Source organism: Heliangelus exortis, chromosome 1 (assembly GCF_036169615.1).
Source record: "Heliangelus exortis chromosome 1, bHelExo1.hap1, whole genome shotgun sequence".
NCBI lineage: Eukaryota > Metazoa > Chordata > Aves > Apodiformes > Trochilidae > Heliangelus > Heliangelus exortis.
Genome location: NC_092422.1, coordinates 73,633,050 through 73,656,972, shown reverse-complemented (window position 1 = coordinate 73,656,972; position 23,923 = coordinate 73,633,050). Strand labels below are relative to the sequence as shown.

General features: G+C 39.7%; 1 protein-coding gene across 1 annotated transcript in view; it reads right to left on the bottom strand.

The window, feature by feature from the left end:
* The window catches only part of EGFL6 (EGF like domain multiple 6), a 39,545-nt gene extending 16,406 nt beyond the window's left edge, over positions 1–23,139 (bottom strand). Inside the window, exons 1-7 of the mRNA XM_071748182.1 lie at positions 22,916–23,139; positions 16,686–16,798; positions 14,655–14,747; positions 12,178–12,297; positions 8,651–8,770; positions 7,292–7,426; positions 5,522–5,644 (exon numbers count right to left, since the gene is read on the bottom strand). Coding sequence (XP_071604283.1) covers positions 5,522–5,644; positions 7,292–7,426; positions 8,651–8,770; positions 12,178–12,297; positions 14,655–14,747; positions 16,686–16,798; positions 22,916–22,995 — 784 coding nt within the window. The 5' untranslated portion in view covers positions 22,996–23,139. The remainder of the gene's footprint in view (positions 1–5,521; positions 5,645–7,291; positions 7,427–8,650; positions 8,771–12,177; positions 12,298–14,654; positions 14,748–16,685; positions 16,799–22,915) is intronic.
* Between the last annotated feature and the right edge of the window lie 784 nt (positions 23,140–23,923).

The following is a 23,923-nucleotide window of genomic DNA, read 5'->3' as shown; positions in this document are numbered from 1 at the left end:
ATACAATCCTATCACTGTGAACTCATCACATTTTATTTATGGCAAAGGCAATTACATGCTATTTAGTATTTCAGGCACATAAACTCTCTTAGTGTGCTCACTGGGGCATTCAGATTTCCTGAGGCTACAGTTGAAGGTATAAAGTAAGTGGATGCCCTTAAAAATTAAATCCAAATTGAGGTGTTTTTCTTTCTTTTCCTTTGGATACAGCTTGTAATCTTGCATCTCAGATAAATGCAAGTAAAATCTTTAGTAATATGTCATTAAGTGTGACTTTTCTCTGGAGGTTGATATTATGAAGGATGTAACATCTAAACTCAGCATGCAGCAATAAAAATTAACAGCAGAGTTTCATTCCAAACAAATTTCCTCTAGCAATCAGTAACAAGAAACTTCAAGCTGTTCATAAAGAGTCTATGGAGATTTTCAAGCCTGGGCTGCCTGCTCAGCAAACCTGAACACGTGCTTTTAGTTCCTGCTTTGAAGTCATTCTAGTTAAATGAAAAATTCTTACAGATCAACATAACCTCTGTGGTGTCAGAAAACCAATCTCCTTGTATGTGCAAAACTAAGCAGTGCAAAAACAACTGACAGGAGTGGCAAAAATAGGGGGATGGAAGTGTATAATCCCTACATTCTTGCAGACTGCAGTATGAAAATATGCATGGGCATGGGGATAGAGAGAGACCAGACACCAAGCATATTTTAGGATATATCACTAGTATCCTAATTTGCATTCAGCTTTAAAGCAGCTGAAGGTGTGGATTTAATGCTTTTTATGTACCCATAAATTGCAGGAGGAATAATACAGTGTAAGGATAGACCACCTTAAACTCAGGCTGTTTTGTTGAATCCACTGCCTGTAGACTTGCTTGAATGAACAGCTCGCCTTCTCTGACAACCCGGGATGCTACAGCTGAGGCAGTGATTTTTCAGGACCTTTTGCCCCAAAATGTGTATATAAATGCACAGGTGTTGCTCACAAACAGTTGTGCATTTATCCATCCAGATGACTGCACAGAGAATTTTGGAAAGCAAAAAGAAATGTAGAACATTTCATGAAGGCTTGTCTTTATGTACCTTCCATCAGGAAGCATTTACTTTAATGCCTTACACAGTTTATGCTTATTGCCCTAGTATGAAAACATCTCAACTCTCAAAGGTATTTTAGGTATTTCATTTCTTTGAATTAGAAGAAATCAAAGCAACAGGTGGGAAAAAAAGATTAAAAAAATCCAATGGTGGCTGAGGGCTAAAAGCAAATCTTTGCTGTCATGAGTTGCTGTGTAAGATTGTAAGACCACAGAAATTTTGTGTAGGCTGTCTAATGACCAAGTTCTGAAACTTAAGTTGAAAAAATATAGAGAGAGCAGATGCCATAACCCTCTCTGTGTGCTGCATTGAATAAATGGAAATACTCAGGGGATGATGCAGGAGAGGGATGGGCAGTGATCTGTTTTCCTCTCTCACACCTTCTGACTGCACCGGGCTGGCTGGGGCCTGAACATAAAGGGGCTGCAATAGGATACAGCTTGCTCTACGCTCCAGTAAACACTGCACTTCTTCCACCTTCACACCTACCAATATATTTTAAAAAGGTGGTGAGACATAAGCCTAGGATATTGGCCTACAAGTTCTTTTGTAGCTCCCTTTATAGCTTCTGTATATAAAAGCTGAAGAGGGGATGAGGGATACTGACAGTCATTTGCCATGTTTAAGGGGAGACTGTAGATTTGAGTAAAGATTAGATCAGCAGGACATGGTTTCAGAAATTATTCTAAAAGTTCTCAACCTTTTTAAGATAATCTTAAAAGAGTTTGAAAATTTTCATATATTGATTAAAACAGAGACTCTAGACTATTACTCTCTTTTACGCACCATGGAATATCGTCTAGCAAACTGTATTTCTAACGTGTTTAATTTCTGCATTTTTTTTACTATCTTATTTAGGAAAGGATGCTTTCAGAAATCAGAGCCAGGTCATCATGCAGGACTGTGCTTAATACATGACTAAACAAGCCAATAATGATCCCAGTAGGAAATGTGGTATGATAGAAGCATGTGATTCATTAAAAGTTGACAGCAGTGCTTGGCCCCATACTGAACTGAATTGTAAGAATCTCACTAGTGATATCACCAGAATTGCTTTTTAAGTTTTGAAATTTTATGTCAAACTTAAATTTTCTCAGCACTAGCAAGATAATAAGAAAGCAAAATTGTATCTGGATTTTAGAGGTTATCCTATGAGCAAAAAAGAAGCCTGAGTAACCCAAGATAGACACAAAGGGAGTTGTCATGATTCTATATTGTGATTTACATATCCAGCAAAGCATACTGAAGAACTGTAACCTCTGCCTCTAGCCAGGCAATAACAACATTGCCATTGTTGAGCTCCTTAGAGTGACACCTGAATGTCACTCTAACACATAGGCTTTAAGTCAGTACTGCTTTCTCCTGCTGTTTTGTAGTTTCCTACCAAAAAAAAAAAAAAAAAAGGCTAATTTCCCACCCAGGAATCTTAATTGGGTATAGAACCTTGTGCACTCTATTTTTGAAGCTGAAATACATATAGAAGCATGTGGTTTTTCAATGTGTTTTTTTTAATGCACAATAGGAAGTCAGGAAACACATGAACCTGAGAACAGCAACAGATTGCAGCAAGATAGAGGCCAGATGTGTAAATGGTTTGGGCCCTTTTAGGGAGCATTTGAAAGGCAGCACATCTGTGGATTCTCAAATGGAATGTATGCTAAAGACATTTCAGAAACAGCCTCCAATGTTACATGTGTAAAGTGCATCTAATTGGTGTCACTGTTTTTGTCCCTGTTTGGGAAAATATTTTCCTCAGTAACAGCAAAACACGTCCTGACCCTTTCAGTTACAGTGATCTGACTTTTTTGAGGACTGCAGTAAAAATCATCTACTAAGACATTAAAGGTTAAACAACCTCCTCCTCTGTCCCTAAAAAAAAAAAAAAAAAAAGATGTTTATATGTCAGAATTACCATCAAAAAACCCAGACTCTTTTTAGCACTACTGCTTTTCAGGTTTTGCCTGCCACTGACTCTGTATTTCCCCCCCCTTTATTGCTGCATACATCCTTCCAGATAGACCCTTGCCTTTTGATCTTCTGCCTATGGCTCTGATTTCTCTCATTACTGTATGTTATTCTTTTATCCTCCCTTGCATTAAATCTCTTTTCCATTTAGTGTGTTCTACTAAATTTATTAATGCACAGCTTCTTACTCTTCTAAAAAAGTAATGGACTTCAGTAACTAGAAATATGTCCTGAGGAAGCATGCAGAGAGAAAGAAAACAATTTAAAAGAAAGACCAGTGAGAAGATAAAATCAGTGCTGCAGATAGATGATTTTTTTTTTTTTTTTTTTTTTTACAGGGCTAGACATTAAAAATGCATCATAGCCTCTCCATAACCTAATTATTTTCTTTGTTCACATTTAAGGCAGCATTTCTGTTGAATCATTTCTGCTTTTATACACAGACTTGGTCAAAAAGCGTTTTTTCTTTGAAATGTTCAGATATTCATTAAAAAGAACAAACAAACAAACAAACAAACAAACCCCAGATGCTTTTGTTCAGAGATGTATTTGTTTAACATTTCATCTGGGGTACATTTTGTTTTAAGAGAAACATATCAAGATGTGTCATACAAATGTGCTTTGATATTGAGTCGGGTCTCAAGCCCCACTGCATCCTTCTGCTGCAGTAAGCTGCAGTGACGTATCAGAAGGGATGTGGTCTAGCAAGGAAGCTGGCTCTTAACACTGAATTTGAGCATAAAACCCCTTCTGAACAGCTCCTCTGAGCTGATCTGCATCCAGATCAGCCAGGTTCTCCTCATTAAAAGCCATTGTTTTCCACTGGAAGCAGAAATGTGGTTTTTTTGTTTCCCAGAATGTAGATTTATCCTTAGTAACATATGGAGTTGCTTGGCTTTGTGTTTAAGGTATGTTAGCATGCCCAGATTATATAGTTATAGGTACTAACAATAATTTCAAACTCTAAAAATAGGTTGAAAATGCTTAACTGGGTTTATCACTCACTCTACTTTTCACTGAAATATCCCATTTTTAGACTAATTTGGGGTTTAAAAAGCTACATTTACATAACTCCAAAGCAAGTATGTATCATTTAAAGTCATGTTCCAGTGCTGCATGACAACGAACAAGAAATACTGTAACAAACCCACAATACTTTAAATGAAAATAAATTCATAAAACTTATTAAACCTCTGGAGGAGTGCAATATATGTATTTCTGTAAGTTTCATCAGTATAGGGCAGAAGAAACAGCATACACACACCTATATATATATAAATATATATATACATGAAAATATATATGTGTGCATATATATATAAAGATTTTAGCATAGCAGTCAATTTCTTCATCTGTAAAGCAATCAGATTCAAAGCACATGTTCTGTGTTTGATCTTGGCAGTGATCTTCATGATTTTTAATACTAAGTAAATTACTGGAATATAAAGATGTAGAACATTGTAAAATAATCATACCTGAGATTCAAAGGGTACAAATGGCTTTGGAACCATTGATTTCAAACCAGTGCCCATACTGAATTTTTAAATTAAAGGCAGAGAGGGTAATGGTTGATAAACTATAATAACAATAAAGCACTATTCTAAATGCAGCAAGTGTCAACATCAATGTCATATTGGAGGCTTCAATAACTGTAATAATGGGAGCATGAATATGAATAATAGACTCATGGAACATCTGTGACAGTGAAGTGTAATCATAATTTATATATGATCAAAGATTCCTTGAAAAAAGACACAGGAAAAAAGGTTTATATGTTATTTAGACTTCATCTGATGTAGACAAGAGCTTTTATAATGCTTTCACAACATTTTTTGTTAAAAAAATTTGAACAGGAGTTAGATGTCCTCTTGTAGAAAACATCTCTAATGACATTGAAGGAGAAATGTTGTCTGGTTTAGTACAGGAAATAAATAGGTTAAAATTTATATATAAAGACAAGACCAATCTTCTCCTCCTTTCTTCTTGATAAGTTAAACCAAGGCAATGACATCCTTATAGGAAATCTTTAACATTCAATAGGCAAAGGTAAAATTGTGAGTAAAAAGGCTTTAGCATAGAAGTCTTCTCTCTTTTTTTCCTAAACTTGCTTGAAACTCTTCTAGAAGGGACTGTACAGCCCTCCAGAAGGCTAGCATTGGGATTTTGAGGAAAAGGCATAGTAAATTTTTTGAAGTTATTTTCAGGCCAAATTTCCTTGTCTGGTCTACTGGCAATTCCTAGTGATACTGTGAGACTTGTGGACTCATAGGAAAAATGAGTTTGAGCTAATAATAGTTATATCAACTCTTCAAAGACTCATAACAATAAACGAATTGATGGAGAAGTTTGCCTTGACTGGTACTGCAGCCCAGGTCAGCATGATCTTTTCTAGGAAAGATCTTATAACCATCAACTACTGGAGAAAACCAGTATAGCACTATTGCTGGGATCCAGTGGTACTCACCATCACAATCAAATCCACTTCCTCTGTAGCCCTGTTTACATTTGCATTTGAAGGAACCTTCGGTGTTGAGACACTCTGCGTGGAGGTTACACCTGTGTGTATTTGTCACACATTCATTGACATCTAAAGAAAGACACAAATGTTTTAAGAAAACTGCCCATGAGCCCATGCTTCATGATAGCCTGCTTGTGCTGACCATCTGTTTCCAGGTGTTGTTATCAGTACTGTTAGACCAAGATGACCCAGAGACCACCAGAGGTAGAAATATTCACAGGAATGTAAACTCCCACTGCCCAGCTACTGGCCTGTGCATACATGGAAAATGCAGAACATGTGATTTTCTGCATGAGAACAGGGTTGCACACTCCGTTTCATTAACAAAAAGCAAAAGGTACCAAGAGAATGTCTGACATCAATTAAAAAAAGAATTCACCAAATTTATCTCATCCTCTCACCCACTCTAGAAGAAATGCAGTGGAAGGCAATCCAGAGCATGGCAAGACGTTGCCACATTCTATCTACCTCTAACATTTCAGCATACATACGATGCTGTATGAAAAAAGTAAAATCTGGAAAAATTCCATGGAGAATTCTACATTCAACTGACAACAAAATGTACAGGGCATCGAGAGAATTGATTTGATTCTCCTGTTTATTTATTTTGCTACATCACAAAGATGTTTCTGATTTCTCCCACATGAGGGAGCCAACTTGTTGCACAAATATTTGCACCATTTGCGCTTTATCCAGATTGTTCATTTTTAGCAGCTGACAGGTCCTCTTATAATGTAAGTCACATTGGAGACAAACAGGAGGAAGACTGGCTCCAAAATATCATACACACAAGAATGAGATTCAGGTTTGCAAAGACCTGTCCAGTTTTTCCCTCATGGACACATACTGTATGAAAAATTAAGTATTTTTTCGCTTTAAGACTCAAAGTTTGCACACAACAGTCTCCAAAACCTGCCGCATGATCTCCCACCCATCCCTAACTCTCAACACCAAGCAAATATAAATAAAATGCATTAGTTCTCTTTTTTAATGCACTTTTTGTAGTAGTTCCAGTCCTTTCAGGCTCTCATGTAGTCAACTGCTTGACTAATACTGCTGCAGTGACTTATACTCTGCTGTTCTACTTTTCAGCTAATGGATTGTAACAGGTGTAAAGGTGATTTGAGATTTGTTTTAACACCTGGGCATGTCAAAATAACTTTTTGCCTGTATTTGGTTTTGTTTGGGATAAAATTAGGCATGCAAAAGAGGTCTGAAAAGCAATTGAAATATACTAGTTTCATACCTCTTTTTCAAACTTCTGTACTGTCCAACCAAACAACTGCTCTTAAAGTCATGAAGGCACTTGACTCACATCACCAAAAATAATTAAAGAAAAGAGTGGGAGACTGCTTGCTCATACAAGTTTAAAGCAAATAAGACCAAAAAAACGGCTCTTTAACTAAACCTATACAAGAAATAGCACTTCTTTGTAGTCAGCTGTTGGTAATTTACAACAAGCCCTTGTACATCTTGCCTTGGTACAATGAAGCAACTTAATTTGCAAGTGCCTGTGACAAGGTTTTTAGTAATGCTTCATGAAAATCCCAGAGAAAAGTTCCAAGTGTCCCAAAGAATATTTTTAGTGGCATCTTTTACCCATTTCTGAGGCAGTATCCCCAGACTAGGCCAACATACTTCTGGTGATGACAAGAAAGATGCACAGTGTGGGAATGAAAAAGAATGAAGAAGGAAAATTCACGGGCTAAATCTTACCTACACAATCATAATGGCCACTGATGTATTTGAGCTCATAACCAAGCTGGCACTTGCAGTAGTAGCTTCCAAATGTGTTGACACATCTGCGGTTGTAGGAGCAGAGAGCTTGGCCACTGGAGCATTCATCAATGTCTACAGCAGGAGAAGGGATACTCATCAGATCCACGACAAAGCAAACTGGGAAAGCAAGAACTGCTTGGGATTTGCACGGGAATGGTTTGGTCTTGGCTATCAAATCTTGTTTAATAAAAAAATCCTATAATTTCACACTTGGGGATGGCTTTTGCATGCAGTAATGTGAATGAAGCAGCAAACGTGAACTAATTTTATGAAAGATTTTGAGAGCTGGCACAGTAAATGTGTAACTGGCAATGGGGGTTCTCTCCACTGTGAGCAATGATTTGCCCTAAGGTCATGGAGCAGGGTCAGGAAGAACTCTACCAATGCCATAATTCCTCTGAGAAAGGAAATGCCAAAGAATAGTTTAAGAAAAAGACCCTGTAACAGGAGACTGAGAGCATTAGAAGCTCTTCTACCAATCACCTCCCTTCAGTGGACAAAGTCAAGACACAACAGGGAGAGAGTTTCCAGACCATGAGCAGTCTGCCCAGCACAGCAGAGGACAGAGACAGATGTTTTGGAGAGAGAAGGAGGAGGCCTAGTATGGGAAGAGCCTAAGAATATTATTCAACAATCACTCTTTAAGTGCTACTAATTTGATTTATTTTGTTCTAATGCCAAATTTTAAATAGTGAAAATTATGATGTTTGGCATTTGTCTTTCCCTATCACGCTTAAGCACAGAAGAGTGACTTTTCATGCAATTCATGGTGCCACTCTGCTTCTCTTTACAGCTTAGAACTGCTGTGAAGTGCTGTTGGACACCACATTTATCTTTTTCTACTGTTCTTTAGGTGCTTAGGTGATCAGAAGAAAGAGGGCAGCAACAGAATATTTAAACAAACCTGTAGTCAAAAATCCCTCTTTCTGCCCATGTTAAACATTTCTGATGTTGGTCTCTGTTTCCTAGCCTTCAGGGCATTCCAACACCTCTCCAGGTTCTGAGTTCCCAGTGCCCCTGCCAGGACCAGGGTCTGTCAAAAACTAAAGGACAAGTCTGCTGCACTTGATCCCAGTGAGAAATTTATGTCTGCAATGAACACTGAAGACTTGTTGTTCTCTTGGAAACAACAGGGTTTTTTTAATCTCTAATTGTTATTTTTTTCTTTCACCTATTTCACATGTAGAATAAGCATTATTCAAACCAGTGAGGTGAACTATTTATTAAGCTTTCACCAGACTTAAATTTTTCAGGATGCTATAGAAAAGAAGCTGAGAGTAGAGTTTCTAGCCATACCAATGCATGTCCTCTTGTTTGGTCCCAGCTGAAGGCCACTTGATGGACAAAGACACTGTACCTCCCCTTTGACTTCTTCACACCCATATTGGCAATTCACCATGGCACATGTCCTAGAAGCTGAAAACAGTATTAAAAATTAAGCCAAAATCTATGCTGGCAATTAAATTAAAAGAGAAATTAATCATAATTAAAAATAAATCAGATTTGGGTAAGTGCAGAAAATTAATCAGAACAACAAAATTGCATTTATCATTAACCAAGTTCTTCATATGAAAGATCTCAAATTGCTCTTCCCTTTCACTTTTCTTCTTCTTTTCTTCTTTGTCCCCACTCCATTTTTCTCTGGCTCTATTTCTTTGACTTATTACTACCTTTTAGATTCAGATTTACTACCTTTTAGATTCAGAGAAAGAACTGCTCCAGGTAGAAAAAAAGTTTTTTCCATTGCAATAGTTTTACTGTACAGAAAACTGTTAAGTAGTGAATTGCATTTATTACTTAGTGTTAAACATGCTTCTAGTATGGCATTTCATTAAAAAAACTATTTAGCCTGATGGACTTAAAAACTGCTGTTTAGTTTGACCACCTATGGAACAGATACCTAAACCTAATGAGGCACTAGAAAGAACAGATATCATGGTTGCTATAGATTATTTAGGAGTGTGAAGTATTGGAAATTACTTTGACTAGCCTGTAAAGAGAAAGGTAAGTGTCTAGATCTTGTTTGAGAGACATATGAGAGGCTAGAAAAGTAGGAGAAATGTCTTAAATATGTAGGGAGATAGCTCTGAAATCCTGGAGACATCCAGGAAGCATTAGTGTTATGATGCCAGGGATAGAAGTAGTTTTGGGAGTGTTTACTGAAAGAGGTGAAGATGTGTGAAAAAAAAAGTATTTCTTGCTACTTCACTCTGGTTGTATTCAGGGAAACAGAACTGTATATAGGTTCTTTGTAAGTGTATAGCCTGGAATGGCTGTCAGTTTGTTTCAGACAGAAACCAACATCAATAACTCAAGTTCTAGAGAGCTCAAGAAGTAGCTCACCACTTATGTAGAAAATGGTATCAACTCTGTTCAAAAATTCAACATGTTTATTGTCAGAGGTACTTGCACTTTCAGAAGAGTGTATAATAACAGAGAGTATAGAAATGACAACCATATATACAAGTGTCTACTTGTATGTAAATTGTAATCCTTTGTCACATCATCTACTTCCTAAGCGGTAATAAAGAAACCAGACATTATTCTTCTCTAACTGGTAATGATCTGTTTTCTTTCTTGTTTGTATCTCCTACTCCTGGCTTTGGCTAGACATACTACTGGCTTAGTTGAACTGATAACTGTATCTAGTGCAGTAATTCATGCAGAGTTTAGCTAATGTTGTGTTAGATACTAACCAACCATTTATTTTACTCAGTGGTTCTCTGTGGCCCAAAGCCACATTTTTCTGATACCCTTCTTCCAGATCCATGGTCACTTGGGGTGGCTGCAGATAATTCTGACATTCAGACTAGATGGACATCATCAGAGACTCACATCATAGAGAACTGGATTCAAAAGGAGCAACATTATGCTCAAAATGTTTGCTTGATTAAGATGATGAGAGTTCCAGAGTTGGCTAAATAACATAGCATTTCATCTGAGTGAAATTGGAAGATAGTAGACTTAACCAAGAAAAATGTCCACTTGAGTATATGACTGACTATAATTTCTGATTAAGAAAATATAGGCTCTTTGGAACTTGAATGTGGTATATAGGTTGGGTTAATGAAGCACAAGCTGGGTGAACATTTTTTGCTTGCTTCACCAGAGCTGTGAATGAAATCTTCCCTTCAATAGGAAACCTGGTTTTCACCCCATAATTTGGTGTCATTCTCTGCCAGTGTTTATTGGAGTTCCACGGTATGCCAAAGTGAAATGCAGGCTCCAGGACTCACAGCTGCTCAGGCATTTTTTTCATATATACTCAGTACTGGACACTACTGTTGCTGAGAAATTCATCATTTTCTGCTGGCTTAAGAACGAGCTGGTACAACTGCGTATTTGGTACAAATGCAGAATTTCTTAAATCAGGAAAACAGTCCTGAACAGGCTTAAAGCTAAGCCAGAAAAAATGGCTAGTAACAGCCTGGACCTAGCATTCTTGCTGGGTTCAGACGTGTGGCTACAGAAAGAGGAGTGGAAGTGAGGGATGGATGGAACAAAGCTGCTGCTGGGTTCAAAAGACATTTTCTGTGCACTGTAGTTCTGGCTTCTGCCAATTTCAGCTTTCTGTAAGACAGTGGCCTTAATGAAAACTGCTCAGAGTATGATGTCAGCAGATACACGTATTATCTTGGAATCAATGACAGGAATACATACCAATCCCTTAGCAGCTGTTGTCTGCTAGTGATACCCACTATAATTAATAACGCAGAGGCACAGCCCTGTGCTGCACTGTAGGGAAGGAAACCCTCCAAAAGCTCTGACCCTGGGCACCTTTAGCAGCAATTTCAGTTTTCCTGCTATGAGAGAGAGTAGGAGCTATGGTTTTCTCCCTGCCTCAGAGCTGCAGTGTGTTTGCCAAAGCTGAGTATTTCCCAGTTATTCCAAAACTGACAGCACACTCACTGGAAGGACACCCTCCACAGTTAATAGTTGTCACCAAGGTCTGAAGACCAAAGCTTTTGAATTTATGGTTCTCTGTCATATCGATGGGAAAGGCTGCGCTGCACCCCATACAGCAAGGTCCATTGCTGTAGGATGGACCTCTCAAGCACATAGCTCCAGTGCTAGGACCAGCTAGCTTCCTTATCAAACTGATGCATCTGCTTCAGTCCTGTGGACTCCAGAAAGGGTTGTCACCATGTTACATAGGGTATTGGGAAACTGAAAGCTAAAAAGCCTGTACAAGATGTCTCAGATGATGAAAAAAAACATATTTTCTACAAACCAAACAGAGCCATTAAGAAATATGAAGCTTCCTCAGGTCTGAAAAATCAGGTTGGTTAAGAAAGTGCTTATACTGCCCGTTATACAGCTGGCTTAAAGACAAAGAAAATACATAGAAGTACAGTTTAGATAAACCTTAGCTCAGTGAACAAATGTTTGCAAGAAGCTAATGGCAAGTTTGGGAAGCTATCAATCCTGACAAAAGCAATGAGCCAGGAAACGTGGTATAAAATTCAGCACAGTAAAAAGTAGTCTCTGTGAGTGCTTTGCTTGAATAGATTAATATATCCTTATTCAACAGATGAACGGGCAGGACTATACACCAAGGTTATACTCTCTGTCCTTCATCAGAAGTAATGCAATGAAAAATAGTTGCTTCTATCAGAACAAAAATTCCACTGAACACCAAAATACAAATATAACCTGGTTTACTTCACCCATATAGAAAGCCTCTTTCACCCACTGACAGTACCAGAGAGCTGAGACAAAGAACCTATCCGGAATAAATCCATTCATCACAAGAAGAAAATCCACAGGGATTAAATGCAATTACATACTTTTGGTGTCTCTGTCCTATCAGCTCTATTACTTACTTGCACATGTGCCATCTGGCATCAGCATGTACCCATTGAGACAATAGCACTTGTAGCTGCCATATGTATTCATACATCTGTGTTCACAGGGCCGTGGTTTCAGTCCACATTCATTCAGATCTGCAAAAGTCATTGGAATGAAGTGAGTGGTGGGTTTATAGACAACTACTCATACATAAAGGTGGATAACACTGCCTAATGCCTTCAACTCCCCACAGTAAAATTGCCTGGATTGAAAATGAGCCAGGCTCTTGCAAGATGAGCTTTTAGCAGACCATCTGCCTGAACGACTGTTAGCAAAGCTAACAGACTGACTTCTGCACCTGAAAAACTAATGCAAACTCTGGCCACATCTGGCAGTTTGTTAGGAAGAGGTGAAGGGGTGGGGAGAGAATTGCAATCACTCTGTTTTTTTGGAAACTATTTTTGTGAATTTTTCTATCTCCAGCTAGAGATTTCAATCCTCCAGCTGACCTCTGTACTAGCAAGGCAAAAACATGAGACCAAGAAGAGCAAACCAGCTTGAGATAAAGTGAAACAAAAATGCATCTTTTTCTGCACTCTGTGCAGATACTAAGATTATCAGGGCAAAGCTGTCCATCAGAGATGAAATAGCACATAAATAAAAATCACGTGACTTTAAGAATAATAAAAAAAAAAATCTAAAAACATCTCAAAATTCTGACAATAAAAGCACCCTAAACCTTTATTAGAATCCAGGATTTAAAAGGCTTGGTGGGAGCCAATCTAATTTCAGATTTGAATAGCTATCCTTCACAGGGAGAAAACCAAAATCCTAGAGTCAGATTTGTGTGGCACAGGCAGAGCAGTGCTGACAATGGTATTGGTCCTGTGACAATGGGACAGCATCCGTGCTTGTGACTTCTGTGAACTGACTTTTCTACCTCTTGTATTTTGAAACCTTATTAGTAGACACATTAAGGAACACATAAAATAAAGCAACAGCTTATGCAGACCATTCAACATAGGTTTAACAGCACACATGTCCAAGAAAATAGTTTCAGTAAAGAGGCAACTCTCCAACCTTGTGCAGCTCCAGTTCTACTGGGAGAAGCTTCTGTTCTCATGTCTATGCACACTGCAGACCACAGAAACTCCTGACCATTCAAAGCATAAACTTGGTTGTTATAAATGTGCAGAAGTGTTTGTAGCACCTTAGTCCAGGGAAGAAGAAGAGGTTTGCATTGTATTACCTAAGCAGAGTCTGTTTGAAAAAGGGTAAACTATCAACTTACAAATCCATTGGATTTTTGTGCTATGGTGGCTCTGCTAAACAACCAAGACTCTATTAGCACAGAAACTAGATGGGAGCAAAAGTTATTACACTGAAACCATACATTTTCAGAAGTGCTTATCTGCACCTACCTTGCACAATGCACAGTAATGCACAGAGGACATACATAGGTCTAAAAGAGAACCTCTGGAGATCAGGCTAATTTAGCTCAGATTCAGTGGCAGACTTATACGGTCCCCTTATCTCTGTTATTTTAATTTCTTTCCTCTGTAGTAGTACTGAGGAATATACTTTTTTTTTTTTTAACATCAAAAGTGTAAAAGAGCTTTCCAAAATACTTAACAGTATAGCTTTATAGAAGACTGTTTGAAAGTATAATAAATGGGTTATTTTGACTCTGAAAAACGTGGTTTTAGCATGTTAATGCAACATTTTCAAGTAAAGACTGTAGGTGCTTAGGAAGGTAGCAAGGATAGACGTATCCCTTCACGTGGCCTTTAAGTCATTCTTCCCTCACAGCACCTGAAATTCACCTCTCTGCAGTGCAGTAGGATGGCCTCTCCCCCATGCACAGTGATCTGCTCCTTCCATCTGATCCAACACTGGGGTCTCATATATTGAAGAGGAAAAAAAGCTGAGTTCTCACCAGTGTCTTAGCTGAAACGTTTCCATGTCTTATTACAAGTTTACAGAGGGGAAACGGTGCCTTCGAAGTTTCTGAATATGCAGTTCTAAAGGCTCCCAGTCCTATGTTCTCAAAAATACCAGTCAGCATATGCAAACAGATGACATTGGCCCAGGCAACTTGAGGAATTACATCTAGCATATGATCATGTCTTTCTGATGGAAAGGTTTGTTAAAAAAGTAACATGGGTTGCTACTTAACAAAATGACATGGATTTTGGATTTGGATTTCAACTCTTAAATTAATTTCCTATATAACCTCTCCATGCCTTCTTCCTCTGCTTATAAATATGACAGTTTGAGCTTGTCATCAGCCTGCAGGAGATACATGATACAGATCCAAACCCCTGTGTGCTTGGAATTGTCTTAGAGCTTGTCTGGGATGCTGGAGATACAAAAACCTTAAACTCAAAGCTCTTTTATGTAAACAGGAACTCATCCTGTTTTACTATTTTAGAAGATGACATAATCCATAACACAAGATAAGAAAACAGAACATCACTCTGCTTCCTGGAGTACTATCCCCATGTGCACAAACCTTGATTACAGGTTTTCCCTGTAAATCCAGGAAAGCATTTGCATTTGTTTGGTCCCATACACTCGCCATACTTGCAGCCATGTCCACAGACAGCTGGAGGAGTCAGGTAGAGAAAAGAGAGAGAAAAAGTTAAACACTTTATTTGAGAACTTTCCCCACCCTTAGTTGCCTAAAAACTTGTTGCACAAGTTCAACATCCTCTGTACCTCTCCCTGAAGTTTGGGCATGGTAGCTACTGATCTGCACTTAATTTCTGATGGAGAAAAATGCACTAGCCAGGCTTACATGAATGTGTGCTTTTCCACATTTGATACACGTTACCCCATAGCACTTTTCCAGTCTTGGATGTCCTCAGTTACAGACAAGGAACATGTGGAACACCCAGACTACATCTGTCAGACAATTAGGCAACTATCCTTAGCACAAATCCCAATAAGTAGAGTTTCATCAGGTTTACAAATACTTTAGAGGCCCGTGATTAGCATTAAAAATAAAGGTTTTCTAATTCTCATCCCTCTGGATCACTCATCAGAAATTAAATGCTGACTGGTATATGGCTTAAGGCTCCTGAAGTCAATGTGACTGTCAGCATGAGGGGTTATTCAGGAAATGCAAATCAAACAGGCATTTAAATCAGGGCTAGCTCTGGAAACACAGCAAAAGATTATGCACCAGGATGGGCATATCTCTACTTTGTGTAACTAAACTGCTATGCAAACTACAGGAAATAGGAAAGTAAGAGTATTAGTTAATAAATAGAAAAATTCTTAATTAAAATTCATATTGCTGAATTAAATGATCTTCCCTACCTTTCAAACTTCATTCAGATGTACTAGTTCTGCAGATTAAGGCATATTTCAACAATACTGATATCCCTGAATGCAGTGTGGCAGTGTGAGACCAGCTAAGTATTAACACATAAGCATAGAAAACCACTCACTGCATCTGGATTTACAATGCAGAACCACATTATAGTAGGCTTCAAGAAAACAGCTAAAGAAAAATCTTAGAAGTTTATGAAAATGAATTTTGCTAAGAAAGTATTTTATTGTTTTACAACAAGGCAACTAACTCCACCGGCTAACTGAAGTTACATTTGCCAGTTGTCCCTCATGGTATTCATTTGCATTAAAACTAAGGTGCTATTAAGTGATACATAAATACTAATGTAAGTATTCATCAGTTTTTCCTTTTTCAAATTGTCAAGCTATGTATGCAGAGCAGAGATGTTTGGTATCTTTCTCTTTTGGACATCAGTCTGTTGATTTTCAGAGATGCACAGCCTAAAGCCTTTATTCAAATTCCCCAGATAAACATTACCAAACTCTGGGACAATAGGTGTGACATCTGAGAGATTTCTAAGACATGTATTTTATAAGTTCATTGTATTTTGCCCAGGTACAGCTAGAGAGAGATTCCACATCACCTTCTTCTTGGGATAGATAGAGCTTTAAGAAATAAGAAATATCTTGAGACATCAACTCTTCATTGGAGTTGATCATTGAGCTAATGATCCATATACCAGAACACTGGCTGGCTACCCATGCTCAAGTCAGGAGCACTTATTGCTTGGGTTTATTTCTATTTTTAGAGAGTTAAAACCTCCTGGTTCTCAGAGGCTCTGTGCTTCTGAAGACAAAAGATGCCAACTGATATAAAAAGATACTACAGGGGTCCAGATATAGCATTAGGCAACACTGCATTTTTGGCACTTACTTGAGAGTTCCAACAGTAGATGCACTGACAAGGGCTGTTCAGGATCTACAGACAGATGGTCCCTTCTGGACCCAAGAATTTTTGATTATGTATTTTTTTGCTTGGTGTTATTTACCCAAAGCTCTGCTTTTTTGAAGAGATTGTATCAAGCATGGTTTATTCAGTCTCTCACAGAAACGGAATTTTTTTTTTATTCAGTGTCTCAAAGATTTCACTCCTCAGGTTTCTTTCTATACCTTTTGGCAGACATACCTGAAATCCCTTTATCAGTACCCAGTACACAGCCATGGAGGCAGAGGAAAGCATGAATTTTACCTTCACAGTGGCCCTTGCTGTTCTTTTTCCAGCCATAGCAGCAATCCAACCTAGAACCATAGCGACAGAAGCCAGGCTGGCTCCCACTCACCAGCTGCCCACCAGCTCTCGAACTGTGTAGAGAAGGATAAACACAAGCACACATACTTTAATTCATTGCTCTATTTTACTCCTTTGTAAATTTCTCCAGTGTTTTATCCCCTGTCAAGCGTTTTCATTTCACCAGACTATGAAGGATTTGACAGGGTTCCGAGACACGAATGTGAAGTTGCATTTGCTTGGAGAAACAGAGGAGATGGGAATGTTTCATCTGCAATAAATTAACCATACGCCATAAATCCTTTTTAATGAGAAACGTGGAAAAGACATAAAAATACAGCCAGGTCCCATGCTAGAATGAGTAATTTTTAATATCAATGAAGTCAATAGGGCTACTCCAATTTGTGTCATATGAAGGAACTGCATGGCACATATGATGCCACACCTGACAGCACTATTGCTTTGGATGATGAAATACTGATTCTACAGGAAAGCAGCTTTCTGAACATCAGTCAGCCCAATAAAGGGCTAATAGCCACTGCATATGTGACGACTGATTGTGTAAATGCAGGCAGTCCCATGCATTCTGGTTGCACAGGACTCCCTGACTGTACCAGCTAACCTTAATATAATCTGTCATTAATGCTTGTCATTGTTTAAGGCTGGACAGTGCAGAAGGGCCAAAGTCACTGTGCAGATCAACAGCTGCAGGAGTTGGAAAGCCTGCATTGTTAGTTGCCAGAATTACAAATCTTATGGAAATCCACCACTGTGTAAATCTTCTAGACTTATACTTTGCTGCAATGGCTGCTGTGGCTTTGATTCTCTTCTCCCTCTGTTTGCTGTTACTTAAGTTATCCATGACCTCATGCCTGTCTCCTTTATGAAATTCTCTTCTTTATCCAAAATTCTCTGTCCCCACTGATTTTTCCCAAGCCATAATTTAAAATGCACAGAAGTACAAAGTGTAGTCAATTCAGTTCAAAGTGTTGTTTCTAACACTGAAATATCTTATCTGCAAGAGCTTCACAAGATACCTGGAGTATTGAAGGGGACAATATATAGTAAGCAATACCCCCATGGTGGGGAAAAAAATAGAAGGGGAAAAAAGTCACCAGGTTATCAACTTTTTCAGCTTTTAGTCTGATGCACAATAAAGGCATTGCTTTATCACCTTACAGCAATGCTTTGCATGTGTCCTCCTTTGCTTAACTGTCAGGTTGGCACTCAGACTGGAACAGTTACTGCAACCATCATTAAGGCAAACTAATAAAATAACATACACTTCAAAGATGCAAGATGTTACTTCAGATTTTTAATCAGTAGCAGAACCAAGAAAGTGAAGGGAGTTCAGAGGATATGCACAACTCAGGTATCTGAGACACCTGGATGAAGAGATGGTTCTTATGTCATCTGTCAAGTAAAAAGACATCAGCACTAGAAAAGATTGTTCTAACTCACACAGGCTTTGCCATCCACCCAGCAAAGCCATTTACAGAGCTACAGATACCCCATCTTCAGATAGGAGAAAAAGCATATTGAACAGCTATGACTCCTGTGTGGGTGTCTATTAGAAATCAGTACCCTGCCTCTGGGTTTATAGGGAGTAAAAGAACCCTTTTTCCTTTCCTTCATCAAAATGCTGCTGGGTTACATCACTTGCAAGTATAGAAGTTAAAGAACATATGTTCTGCTTACATGCCAGAAACAGCCCTTGAATTCACCTGGATAGTAAATGTATATTCTGCTTACACCCCAAGAAGTACACTTGAATGCAGGTGGATAGTGCTGTGACTCTATTGGAAGGCTAAATTGCCTAAAACTAGGAGGAAGCAGGATCTTGATACTTTCCAAAGGGTGTTCATTGCCACAGGAAAACAGACTCATTCAGTAATATCTTATTTAATAATTCGCTTAAAAATGAAATAATGAAATTGTCTTTATGAACTACACAATATCTCGCAAGATTTCAGTACAAAGTTGCCTTCAAACTAAGAAATGTTCCATAAAACTGCAAATAAAATTATCACAGCTGAACTTTATAGATATCCCTCTGGGCAAGGTCTTTAATTTGTTCTGGCTTCCACAAGAAACACCAAGTTAAAGCCTGTCTTTGGCAGTGGGAAAGGTCAACTAGATCCTTTGAGATCCCACCTGGATCTCAAAATCTGGGAGGAAAGCAGGTTTTGCCAGGTTAGTGAAGACTTGTGAAGAACCATCAGGCACCAGCTCAGCTGTTCCTGTCAGGAGTTCAGCATTTTGTGCAAAAGAAACATTATTCTTTAAGAGGAGGTCCTTTCAGACACGCAGACCCTTTCTGGGAGAATGTCACACGGACCCTCCTGGACAGTGAGGGAGAAGTAATGCAAACTGGAGCCATAGGATGCTGCTGATCATTGCCTATATGATATTCATGTAGAACTTCATAGCAAGTAGCTAGTAGCCTGATTGAGATTGTTGTGCTTGTCACTGTCTGCTCAGTGTGCAAAATGCACTTGGCCTTGAAGTACCTGTAGCCTAAATATGTGACCAAAGAAGAAAAGCAAGAGAGGGTAGACTGCACAGGTCACATCCCTCTAAGGTAAGAGTGGTCTCCACATTTCTAGTGAAGAACTCTGCCCTCTGAGAGTCAGCTTGTTAAGAGAAAGGCCAATTTACTTCCTTCACTCTTGTACCACTGTCAGTACTCTGAGGGGGACACAAGTATGAAGAGAGCGACATGAGAGGTGAGAGTACTGATGATCATTGAAGAACAGCTCATACCTAATTTTAAGATACAAAGTCTCTTTCACAAACTGAGAAAATCCTAATGTTGCCCATAACAATACAAGCATAGGCATGAATTAAATAATGTTCCATTTACGCTGCTGCTACTGAAAAAAAATTGTTTCTCTCTGCATTAATGTGTCCCAAAAAGAAGTCAGGGCAAAGAATTCGGATACTGGCCAGGATGAGATAAGTACATAATTCCATGCCTACAGGGGCATGAGCAGCAGACAAAATAAATTGTGTGATGTCAGGACAGACCTTAAACTGCTACACAATACCTTTGACTTCTAGCAGTGATTTACTTAATTTAATATTAAAAAAAACTTAGGTATTTACAATAAAATATGTTTAGAATGTTCATTCACTCCACTGATCAAGAGGGTAGATAGATCTTCTAGCAGTGTGAGGTAAATTGATAAGATAGGACTGATATCCCCAACAGCTTAAGTAAACAAACAGCTGAAAAGGAAAATATTACAAGTACAATAACTGGTGAAAGCTGGGGGGGAACAAAACACACCTAAATGTTGGGACTTACCAAACAGACTCCCCCTGCCATGCCTTAATATTTTTTTTTCTGTTTTGTTCTATAAAATAAGAAAACAATTTTACACTGCATCCAATTCTCAAAATCAGTTATGACCTAGTCCAAACAGAAGCTATTAAAAATGAGCAGTTAAAAATTTCAAATATAATAATTGAGTTGATAGTAATACTTGACTGGGAAACTCTTTAGCAGCCGTTTTACCAGTAATGGCTACAATAAAAAGAAGTAAAAATCTCAACAGTGAAAAAAAATTACTTTTCATGTTCCCTTGACCAGTGACCATGACCTGTGTAAGTCCTGCCAGAACAGAGTTATGTGACAATAAAAGCTGCAGAAGATGAGCAAGCAAGCCTTCAAAAGCTTGATTTAATGAAGTAGGTAGATAACAAAGTTTGGTATGACTTGAGTTAATGCAGTGGTCTCTATGGAAAGAAACATTTATGAGTATTTACTTTTTTTTTTTTTTTTTTTTTTTACTTTTTGTAACTTTTTTTTTCAAGGCACAGCTGCTGAATAGATTTAGTGCACTGTTTCCATTAAATCTCTACAGGACACTTGTAGGTAGTTAGCTTTGCCCTTACAATAACAGATGCCTTCTCTGCTGCTAGGGGGGGGGTTTGGTAGGGGAAGGCCTCAATTATATTATTAGCAGCTTCCAGCTAACTTCAAAGACAGGATATTGTCTCTTTCTTTAATTTCCTCTAAAAAAAAGTCCTGGGCATTGTCGCTAGCAAAAATAACTAGCACCAAACCTAAATTTTTGGTATATTCAGAGGGACAAAAAAGATGGTATCTCACAGCTTAATAATTCAAAACAAACTCCTAAAAGATCTATTAGTATATGTCATGCAGAAATAAAGTTGAACAATTTGCCAGATGAAGGCATAGGGTTTTTTTTGTTGTGGTGGTAGTGGCTGGTTGGTTGGGGTTTTGTTTGTTTCTTTTTACACAAGTTCATTTGAAGTGTCACTTCCTTCTAGGAAAAAAGTTCTCCTATAGTCATATTAAATAAAAGTATCACCTATTATCTTTTAATAACTGTCTTAGCTATCCCTTCAGCCAGTTTCATGCCCTCAGCATGACAACAGCTCAGCTTCACTGCAAGTCCCTCCCAAAACACCAAGTGAAGTTTAGTTTTGGCTTGCAGAAATGCTCACAGCAGAGGTCGACATGAAGGCCACACTTCCGTGAGACAAAAATCATCATAAATAATTCTTTTTTCCAAGATGATTCTAATTTTCCCTGTTTCCTGTTCCTTCTTCCTAGCTGTTCAAAGCCAATAGGATTTCTTAATCCTCTTAAGCTAGAACTCCTTGTCATCCCAGACTTTCGTCAAGATGTTTGTAAATCTCTTATTTTCCTTTCCTCCCAATAGAAAAGGCAGAATGACAATCTTGGTAGAAAAGAGTGGTGCCATCACCATAATTCAACATCAGCTTGGACAAGATAGTCTGTAGACCAGTCAGTCTTTGGTTATAGGTTTCCCATAAGTTTCACAACTTACCATCAAGTAACAAATTTTACCAGACACATCCCCCTTTGTTTCAGTTAACTCCAAGTCCTGCTTTTTCTGAAAGGAGATAACGCTCTTAATTTGCAGTTTTGCACCTTTCAAAGTGTTTGAAATGCAAACGTACAACATCAAAAAACAGTTTACATGAGCATGTAAACAGTTCTGCTGTGAGAGCAAACATGTTTTCTGTAAGAGCAGGTCTGGAGTTGATAAACCTCCAGATCATGAGGAGCAGATGACTTGATAGTCCTGCATCTGCAAGAACAGTGCACTGCCACTTTTTGATCATGAACATTCCCACTCACAAATCTGATACTAATCAAATAAACCACACAACATCTTGAAGGCTTCACCCCAGTTACTCCCTCGCTGCAGCACTTGTGGATTTTTACTTGTTTCTGGAGAACTGGAAGAGGGAACACTGGAATGGCTTGGTTTGGGATAAAGAGTTCTACAGAATTCCAACCATCATCATGGTTGGAAAAGGCCTTTAAGATTTCTGAGTCCAGCCATTAGCGTTATTCTACTGTCCCTGAGCACCATGTCTACACATCTTTTAAAACACTCTGGGGATAGTAATTCAACTGCTTCCCTGGGCAGCCTGCTCCAGTGCCTGACAACCCTTCCAAGTGAAAAAGTTTCTTCTAATGATACTAGATAATCCAAGCCTCCCCTGGTGCAACTTGCGGCTGTTTCCTCTTGCTCTATCAGTTGTTACTTGGGAGAAGAGCCCCACCACCCACCTTGCTACAATCTCCTTTCAGGTAGTTGTAGAGAACAATCTTTCCTCAGCCTCCTTTTCTCCAGGCTAAACAACCCCAGTTTCTTTAGGTGTTCCTCCTAAGACTTGTTCTCCAGACCCTCTCTCACAATCTCATTCTGCTGCTGGAGAAGGTAACATCTGTCACAGGAGAGTGACCTGATTCCAACACATCTGCTTACCCAAGCAAACCAAATACTTGAGCAGCTCACACCTTGCTGCAAGAGGTGCAGCTGCTCTCACTGTTTTATTCTCCACTAGTGCACTGCAGTTCCCCTTTTTTCCCGGAGCAGAAAATCCTCTCAGCGCCGGTGCGATCCCTTGGCGGGACGTGGTACACGGGCAGCATCTGGCCGGCCCGCACCGTTCTCTTCGCGATCTTCAGTACCAAACAGCCGGGAGACTCTGGGCTCTGCGGCCCGGACCCCCCTGCCCCGCCGCACCGACACGGGCGGGGGAAGGGGCTCGCTTACACCCGAGCGAGCAGAGAAACCCCAGACACCCGTGGACCGAGGACGCGGACCCAGCCTCAGCCCGCTCGGACCCTGTGGGAGGGGGAGTAGCGGTTCCTGGGTGCCCCCCGCCCCACCATCCCCGCTCACCTGCTCGCCGCGGCCAGCCCGGCGGCGATGAGGGCGGCGATGAGGACGGCGAGCAGGGCAGCCCCGGGCGCCGGTACCATCGCCCGGCCGCGGAGAGGCGGCCCCGGCCCCGCGGCGCTGAGGCGGCGGCTGGCTGGACCAGGGCGGCAGAACCGGAGAGCGGGTGTGCGGCGGGATGGGTGCTGTATAACCTGGCGGGGCGGGGTGCGGCGGTCCCGCCTCCGGCCGCGCTCGCCCTACGCGTCCCACACGCCCCGGGATAGGGCGGGCAGACACCTCCGGGGGGACGCGGGGCTCCGGCGGCCAGCGGGACCGGGGAGGAGAGCGGGAAGGGAGGTCCCGCCCCACAGGGTCGCCTCAGCCAGGAGGAGTGCGGGCTGCAGCCCGGGAACCGCAGCCCCACAGATACGGGCGCGGAGCCACCGCGGTGTCACCCCGGGGAAAGCCGTGTCAGCCCGGCGGGCGGTACTGGTCCAGGTCTGTCCACTGCCCTGGGCTTGTTCTCTGCAGTGCATTAACAGTAAACTATATTCTAAATTATGCCTTCCTTTCTCTTTCTTATATATTTTTTAAAATTTTTTTTTTTTTTTTTTTTTTTTTTTTTTTTTTTTTTTAGGGAAAGGGGTTGATGGTTGCACATGGTGACAATTCCTCATACTCTGAAAAGAGAAGTGAGGGTTTTTTTTGTTTGTTTTTGTTTTTGTTTTTTTTTTTGTTTTTTTTTTAATGCTGATGCTCATGCTCACCTAATTGCCGAACACTTCTTGCAATATAAGATACTGTGCTGAAAAGCATTGATGCTGTTCTCAGTTTCCAGATCTTACTATGAACAATTTTCCCAATCCCAAGTTCTGGGGAGTTGCTCCTGTTAAAAGCAACTCTGCTGTATTAAATGTATGAAAAATGCAGCCAGAATCAGCACAGGTAACACAGCACCTGTACAAAGCAGAAGTTACATGGGCAGATTTAGTGTTCTTATCAAAAGTATCTGAATATTGGATTCTGAGA